This window comes from Lottia gigantea (assembly GCF_000327385.1).
Source record: "Lottia gigantea unplaced genomic scaffold LOTGIsca_12, whole genome shotgun sequence".
Lineage (NCBI taxonomy): Eukaryota > Metazoa > Mollusca > Gastropoda > Lottiidae > Lottia > Lottia gigantea.
The window spans coordinates 3,828,146-3,836,985 of NW_008707225.1; the positions used below are offsets into that span (position 1 = coordinate 3,828,146).

General features: G+C 32.9%; 2 protein-coding genes across 2 annotated transcripts in view; one reads left to right on the top strand and one right to left on the bottom strand.

Annotated features, from left to right (window-relative positions):
* Positions 1-2,505: 2,505 nt before the first annotated feature.
* Positions 2,506-7,313, top strand: LOTGIDRAFT_157017 (hypothetical protein; the record flags this gene model as incomplete). Its single annotated transcript, XM_009048278.1, has 3 exons — positions 2,506-2,595; positions 4,857-6,074; positions 6,777-7,313. 3 exons carry the CDS (start codon positions 2,506-2,508, stop codon positions 7,311-7,313), a joined length of 1,845 nt encoding a protein of 614 aa, XP_009046526.1.
* A 1,032-nt stretch (positions 7,314-8,345) lies between these two features.
* LOTGIDRAFT_230489 (hypothetical protein) overlaps positions 8,346-8,840 on the bottom strand; it is a 3,292-nt gene continuing 2,797 nt past the window's right edge. The window contains exon 4 of the mRNA XM_009048279.1: positions 8,346-8,576. Coding sequence (XP_009046527.1) covers positions 8,380-8,576 — 197 coding nt within the window. The 3' untranslated portion in view covers positions 8,346-8,379. The remainder of the gene's footprint in view (positions 8,577-8,840) is intronic.

Below are 8,840 nucleotides of genomic sequence, written 5' to 3' on the forward strand. Positions count from 1 at the left end.
TGTTTGAACACCGCCATAGTGCATGCACTATTTTCATAAGTAAAGAATACGCTACCAAAACCTTGTATGTTTGTTTTACTTGTTTAAAGGGAATTCTATCAGGGATTTCGCTATGGATATCGACATTTGTTTGACAAGGTTGTGATTAATAGGTATATCACGTTCTAAGATTCGTTAAATTAAAATACAACAATGAGCTGAAAATAATTAGTCAGTGGTAATTAATCTTGGCTAATAGAAAAGTTACACCTACATTATACACTATTACTGAACACATTGCATGCAGTTGGTATTTTATTACAAAGATTTGAATTGCTTATATACAGTTGTGAGATTTTTGTTTTAAGTATATTTGTGTTAAATAATCTGATATTCCTGCCCTTGTTATAGACAGAATTCCCAAATCACTGTCAAGAAATTCAATCAAAAAACATTTATTTGGAACTGATCTTGTGCCTAAAGGTTGTTAAATCTGATATCCAAAATGGAGGTAAGTTGATTTTATTTTCGAACATACACTTTTAGCCTATATCTTTATTGTTAGGATACAAGAAACTTGGTAATCCTTTAGACCGAATGATAAAAAGTGTAAAATAATATTATTAAAAAGTGTTTTAGACTAAAAAATAACAAAGGAACGTCCGATTGTAAATGTCATAATAATCAATGTAAAATAATATATGGTGAAATATCGCGTCAGTAGCCTGATTCTATTATGCAGAAATAGTTTAAAATGCAATGCCAAGTATTGAAAACTATTATTTTATGAAGTGGATTTCCACTTTTATTTGGAAGCTGGTATGACTAGGTTGAAGAAACTTCATGTCGCATGTGACACTCAATAGTCCGTACGAACATTATTCAGCCTGGGATTGTGGGATTTGTAACGTCATCAAATGTTAAATCATAAACCTGGACATGTACATTTTTTGAATGATTTGAGGCTTGAAAATATGTAAATAATCTTTAGGATTGCTACAAATGTGCGATTGTGCATTATTCCTTCAAAAATATCTCAAACTAGGAATTATCTCACTATTTCAATACGTTATGTCATTTCTATGTGTCGTCATTTTAACATTCAAACTCGGATTATTCTGAACACATGGATTTGAGGCCCCAATTTTGACGGTGAGCTAACGCTATTACTGATTGGCTGTGCTAAAAAAAACCCGTGTCTGAAACTAAAGAATGATTAGTCAGATAGAATGGTGCTTTTGTCGCTATAATTGATATTACAATTGGCTATGTTAAAACATACATGATAACAAATATTTTTCATTCACGACTATTTGAACCTTAATATTGATCAGTGAAAATAACAGGTTTTACTACATCAGTGTAGGATTTAATATTATTTCACTGTATTGGACAATGTACTAAGAATTAAGTAACTTTTAACAGTGATTCAATTGAGATTCTATACCACTGAGCGCTCTATGCCGGTAAACGTGAATAACTTATTCGGGGCTACCGTTGTTGTGAATTTAATGTTATATAATACTTCGACTTTCAAGCTAATTGGAATTCACCATGGCATGACAAAATTATCTTCTCAGGTTTTCCTAGAATTAACACAAACGTCTGAATAATGCAAATAGAAGCGTTTTTAAAACACATGAAAGCTGGAAAACCATATAGTTTGGCTCTATTATTTTATCCCTACATCAGTGATCTAAATGTAGTATTTAGCCAGGACATATAACATTTTAGTTTGAATTGTGGCACAATATTTATTTGTGTTTATGATGTGAATGATGGGGGTATTCAATAGATGGAATTAACAGAAATCCTATTAGGTAGGCAAACATAAAAGAATGTTTGAACGAGATACTATGAGAGAACACATCTATTTGTAAATCAAAGGAAGACAATACATGTCCATTTGTTTTTGGTAAAGATAAGTCTCCTGTTTAAATAAGGAGTATATCAGAAAATCATTTAGAAATTAAAAGTTTTAAAATTACACGTCGTTCTGAAAGTGCAGTCTATGGAGATATTGTTTGTGATTTATAATCTACGTGACACAGACAATTTATATCATAAAAAGAGATCGTGATCAAATTGTATTTCATGCCAAGTGATTAAATGAATTTTAACACAAATCATTCACCATCTATCCTATTAAACGGATATGCCGTAATGTAAAGCTAGTAGGTAAATACATTGATAATTATTATTATCCTCGCTCCAACTAAAAGCTATAGATGACTAGGTTTTTTAATTGTAAATTCTATCATGTTTGAAAACCACTAAGCACGTCGAAAGGACATTGATATCTATGTTGTCCAGAGGAACAGCACAACTTAAAAACACTTGAATGATTGTATTATTGTCTAGAAAATAGATTGTTCTACGAACCGATGGCCTCAGGAATGTAGACCATATTAATATATCGAAAAGCGATCAAAATCCAATTTGTCGAAACAAAAAGGTTGTGATCAAACTTTAGAACAAGTATGCTTTTCTTTCTTGGATAGGTAAAGAAGTTTGTGTCTACCCAAAATGGGCCCGACGAAAAGGAATATGCAACCAGTACCTTCACTAGCAGACAGAATAAAGGCTTCTAACAACTCACCTTTAGAACCAACTAAGGTAAATTTTTATGTGCTTTAAGGGAAAAATACAGAAGTTTCTCTACAAATATGTCGGTTTCAGCTGGTACATTATTGTAGTGTAGAGACTGCATGGTACATAATATGCTTGATCGAATCGACGGTTGAATTGTTTTAGTGTTTTGAAAAGTATGATATTTTGGTTGCCTTCCGCACATGATATTTGAAAAGCTATCGTTATATTTGTGAAGTCTTGGGTTAGTTCTTGTGTTTGCGAATACTTCACAATTGGCTTCATATGAGCAACTTTATCACAGAAATGCTACAGAACGCGGACAAAGAACCTGTACGTGTCAACATAGTCGGCTAAACAATTTCAGGATTGGAACTTTTGAACTGAACATGTGGCATAGGTGAAACACCCCCTTGATTGTCCTAGATCATTGATTTCGTGGGAACCGGAAGAGGATTCATATTATTTATCTGTATGTTACATAGTATCTATGTAGCAGTCGTGGTAAAGTTTGTAGATACATATTATATTGCCGATTCATTGCTTTTGAGTTTTGACATGGGAAGCGTTAACCTTTAAAAAGTTGTAATACAATGAAGTTGTGAATATACTTCAAGCAGTCTTAATTATTATTAAAATGTACTTGTATAAAAAGTTAATTGATTGATTGATAAAAAATTTAAAACATTGTTCTAAAAAACTATCAAGAGGTCCATCATTTTAATTAATCAATATAACTAATAAATATGAGTATGAAAATGGTTAGATTTCAAAACAAATCAACATAAGAAATAATTACGATTGGATCTCCATTATCTGGAATGCAGCATCTGTGAAATTCCTATCACTTTATGGATTTAATCGACCTTTGCCCACTCTTGACTGATAGGTCTAAATTGTACCAACAGCTTCTGTTTTTCTTTCTGGCTTCACTGGGACTATCCACTTGATCGTAGTCAGTCCATTTATGGATATGAACTGTTCGCTTCAACCCATTAGAACTCTCAAATTTGCATTAAGCTATAAAGTATATAAATAATAATAAAATATTTTAGTTGTTGTTATAGTGCTCAATACATCAATTGTAGAGCGATATAAAAGTATTAAACAGAACCCGAAACATGTTTTTCCTTCAGACAATATTAAAACAGAACCTATTAGATTTCACAGCTTGAAACTGTGTGTAACAACTTTTTTCAGGTTCTTTTTTTTTTAAATATTTCTATAATAATTATACGATAGATTTAATTTCATTTGTTCAGTTCTGAAAAGTTTTACTCTTTGTTTCCACCTCTGGATGCAGGTGTAGTTTCATTTACTTTACGTCTTCAACCTGATATAGGATGTCGACAACTGACATCAGTAAAATCAAGATCTTGGCCAAGTTTGTCTTCAACATGAATAAAAGTTTTTTTGGAATACCAATATCAGTTAAAAGAACAATGATCAATGAAGTTCGTTTCAGTGACGTTGACAAATAAATCGTTTTAGAAAACAGGAAAATAAATATTATAGCAAGTCGTTTTGTTTTGTAATTAATATCTTTGAGTTGCGGAAGCTAAATATTTGATCTGTGATAATCTGTAAAAACTATCTTTACTATATTATATAACTGGAATCAATACTATGAGTTAACACAATACCGTTACTATTCCTATAGTCCTTGTCTTTGATAACGGGTACAGGTTGTGGATTATTATACAAACTGGATTTTACAAAGACGTTGTTGCTTGGTTATGTCAAACAAAATGCTGGTCGTGGATTCTAATCTCGGTCAGGGATTTAAAGTCCGATGACTTAGAATAAGTTATATTTTCTCATTATTCCAGTCGACCTGGCTGTCAATGGGCACATATAATCCTGGAAACAGATTTGGCCAAAGACTAGCTGTAAAACATAGTTGTTTCTTTCTTTTCTTATATGGATATAAGTTTTAAGTTACCTAATGCGAAAAACTGGGATCTCTTTATGTATCTCTTCATATCTTGGTAAAGATTTACTCTTTGTTTATTTACAGCTTGGTAAAGCCCGTAATTGATATGCGAGCAATAAAGTAGTTTCATAAGACAAAAAGCGAGATCACTAAATTAATGATTATTGAATTTTATCCAATTCCATAAACTATTGTAATATGTTAACTCACTATAAGTGATTTGCCGAGCTGACAAAATCCAGTTGAATTATATATCTGGTGTTTTTCTATTTTGATGTTAAAATAATAGATAAGGGCGTAAAAACGATATCACCTACTCAAAATGTATAACTAATACAGTTTTACTCTTTTTCAGAGATCATTAAATGAAACGAAACAAGTTGATCGAGATAGACTGGTAAGAAACTTCATCAGACTTTATTGTCGTGAACTTGCAATTCGACCTCTTATGATACAAGCAGTTGCAGAAGCCAGAGCTACCAATCTAGAAATTATCAACATATATGGACGCAATGCAAAGGCATCTAGAGACAACGAGGCCTCTAAAGCTGATGAAATAGAACACAACGAAACAATATTCCCAAATAAGTGTGGCAAATCTAAAAAGCAATCTACCAGACGTTTGAAAGATATTGATAGTAATGGAACAACCTTAGCGGATTTGGTTAATGGACTTACCATACAAAGCAAACAAGGATGCTCAGATCTCATTAAGGATACCGATGATGAAGCTCATAAAGATGTGTTTATTGACGGGGATTTAAATTTAAAGGCCTCAAGTACTTCTTTAATTTTAGATGTTATTACAAGACAATCTTTGAAGGGAACAAAGACTGATACTAATGACATTCTGGTTGAAAATCCAGATAAACCATCTGAATACGACGCAACGAATTTGATGATCAATGACACAATTTTCCCTCATGCAAACAGTAGTGTCCTCGACATTTCAGACAACTGTGCATCTGAGCTACCGCACGCCAATATCATAGAACAGAATGACGGTAGTATTCCACTGATAAGGGATTCATGTAATAAGAAAGAAAACCGCGTTAGTTCGATATCCTGGAAACCGAAGCGTCAGTTAGTACCTAGATATAAGGATTTTCGCCAACTTGAAAATACAAATGGAAGCAATATTGATAACGAACCCTTTTCTTCAGACCTTGTTGATAATCTAAAACAACCTGAAGACAAAATTCGCCCCATTTCATCTTTATCTACAGTCACGGTTTTGCCTGCGTCAGAAACAGACGAGGGTGTTACCACCGAAGATATAGCATCATCTTCAGAAGCATTTCCTGATATGGAAAGAAAATTAACCGAAAGTCCTGTTCCCCTTAAATTGAACAGTAAAATTCATACACCACGGGCGCTGAGTTTCCATGAGTCGAATAATCATAACAAATTTAGTGGAATTTTTAATAAAGGTAAACAAGATATACTAACAGAGAACTACTTCTCCGATACGCCAGTGTTACGTTCAAGAAATGTCAACCAGATCAACCAGGATGTGCAAGCGAAAAAATTCAACAAGACTGATATACATTTTAATCGAAATAGAATAAACCAGGTAAGTTTCTTAAAGTCCAAGGGTCGCCATTTTCGGGGGTTAATCGTACTTTGGTTTCAAAAACAAGAGCATAGCTATTCGGTTTTAGTATTCACAGCTTTCCGTCGATATTTGAGCCTTCTCAGCCATGTGTATTCATAATTATCCGTCTTTTAAAATTATTTATTTTGAATATCAGTTGATGACGTTGTTTGCATACAAGGACAGCTGCGACGAAAGATGTCTGGATGTCAGAGACTATATATACAAAACGTTCAACCTTCGAATAACTCAATTTTCAGAGAAATAAAATAAATAAAAGAGTAATTTCTTGTTTGAGGACTATTTAATAATAATGCGATTCTCGTACAGTTTTGATACTTTTGAAGATTTTTTACGTACATTCAAGGCCCCAAAATGGCAATCCATGGACTTTAATAATTTTATTAGTATATTGATGGAAGTTTTCATTACTCAGGAACATGATCGAAAACGATAATTTGAATATATGAAGATATTTATAATATTATTGTATTTCTTTTGCGACTAAAGTGAAGGTAAAATATACAGTACATGGAAACAAAACTCCTTTTCATCGTATTTTTGGAAATTTTCTTTTTTTTGTACCGATTTTATTACAGTATTTTATATAGAATTACGTAGATCATTCAGATAGTTTTGGCTATAATGTTAACAGGTATCGTTTTGTTTGTCTACTTAAAGGTGATAGATGACCAAACCAGGAAAACGCTGGTACAAAATCAACTAAAGAAATTTGGATTTGATGGAAATCCAAGAGGAAGTCAGAAGAATCATGTATCTTCATGGAAATCCAATATTAATATCAATACAAGAACTGCGTTAAATGACAGATTTCTAACAATGTCGGATCAGTTTTCTTCAAAGACTGACCCATTTCAAGAATTTCCTAAAAAGCTAGGATGGTTTTTAAAATCGGGCGAACTAGATTATGATGAACGCTATACATTTGAGGACAAGAGACGAACTAAATCTAAAGCATACATGAACGTACAAAGGCAACATTACAAGCGCCGAACATTGGACGCGGTTCCTAAGAATAGACAACAGAAGACACAAATACAATTAGTAACAGATAGAAGACAGGATATATTTACACCTGGTAAACCTTTTTATAATCAAGAACCTAGAACGCCTATAATAACAAAGAGGCTGCGTTTCATGAAAAGAATGGTGACGAAGCCTTTACATAAACGAAAACCGTTCATAACAGTTGTGTAATAACTCAGTGCAAAATGGCTTTCATTTGAATTCCTAGGTGTATAATAGATGTTGTAGTGTAAAATATTGTGATTTTTTTCTCAATTTTCACAGTTGTCAAATTGTTATCAACTGTGTTTACATAACCATCAGGTTAACTCTATTCAATCCCCAGCAAGATGGAATGCGCACATAATAGCCAAGTAATAATAACGTTTCATGTGATCAAAAATGTTAACCTTGTTTAAGATTTCATTTGAAAATAATAACAAATTTCCATTCAAACTGGACAAAAACTCCAGATTTTCTATCATGTTACGCCAATAATTAAAACACACCAAACCAAAAATCAGAGAGTAATCAAAAGTTATTTGAGACTTCATCAATCCACATAAACAAATCCCGATTTATCCCAATAGATTGCATTTTCTAGGTTGATTCTATGTTGATTTCGACATGGTTTTTTAATAGGCAAAGGGCGATAACTCATAAGTATCACCATCTTATTCGTCTGTGATTCAAATATCAGCAATCCAAATCAGATCAATTATATCTTACACATGGTTTAAATCCTGATTTGACCAATTCATTAACTCTACATCGATCATTTAAACAGCGTCAATTTTGAACTTGTCTAAGACTTCAGCAATCAACGTAAGTGTGTCACGTTTCAGCGTCAGGAATAATAATGCGATCATCTATCTATCTTTCAAACTAATTTCGATGCTTTTAGCTATAACAGAATAATAACCCAAAACATCTCAGTTCATCAAAACATCGTAAAAACCCAAACTCGCTCAAGACATTGTTCTGATGGATGAAAGGCCGTTGAGATAAATCCATCATCTAACCATTCTGGAAGCAGACCGAACTGTGCGCAACATTTTCTCGACCGATTGATTTTATCCAAACAAAACATTGTGCGAAAGTCTCCTAAATGCCTTGTGCACAATGACAGCACATGCTTAAAGCAAAGCAAAGGAAAAACAGTTCCAGTTTACATGGGCATTCGGTGACATACATTGTAGACTGAATTTTCTAAAAACACAAAAGGTTTTCAATATTCTTTACTTCTATATCAAATCCATTACGGAGTAGTTAGCTTTGCAGCTACCGGCTCGATACTCAATACTTGTACACAATTTGCTTTTGGTTCTCCATTGTAATTTTGGTAGTCGCATTGACATTCAGTTGAGTTGAACTTGACTACACCATCACTAACTTTGATAATTTCACTTCTTTCAACACCATTATCATCTATAAATTCAGCCCGACAGTTCTCTCCTGAAAACATAAGGTTTATATATATATATATATGTATCAAACTCACCCTTCGTACTGGTGGTCCCAACTTACGTCTCATAAATCTATCCCTAACTAAATAGTAAGAAATTTATAGTGAATATCGATCTGAATAATGGACACATTTCCCAATTGACAATATTGTTATGAGCTCTATTCTATACTCAAAAATATAATAAACGATAAAAATTAGTCAAATTGAATACATAGTTATGTTGTAGTCATGTGGTAGTCATTTATGACGAG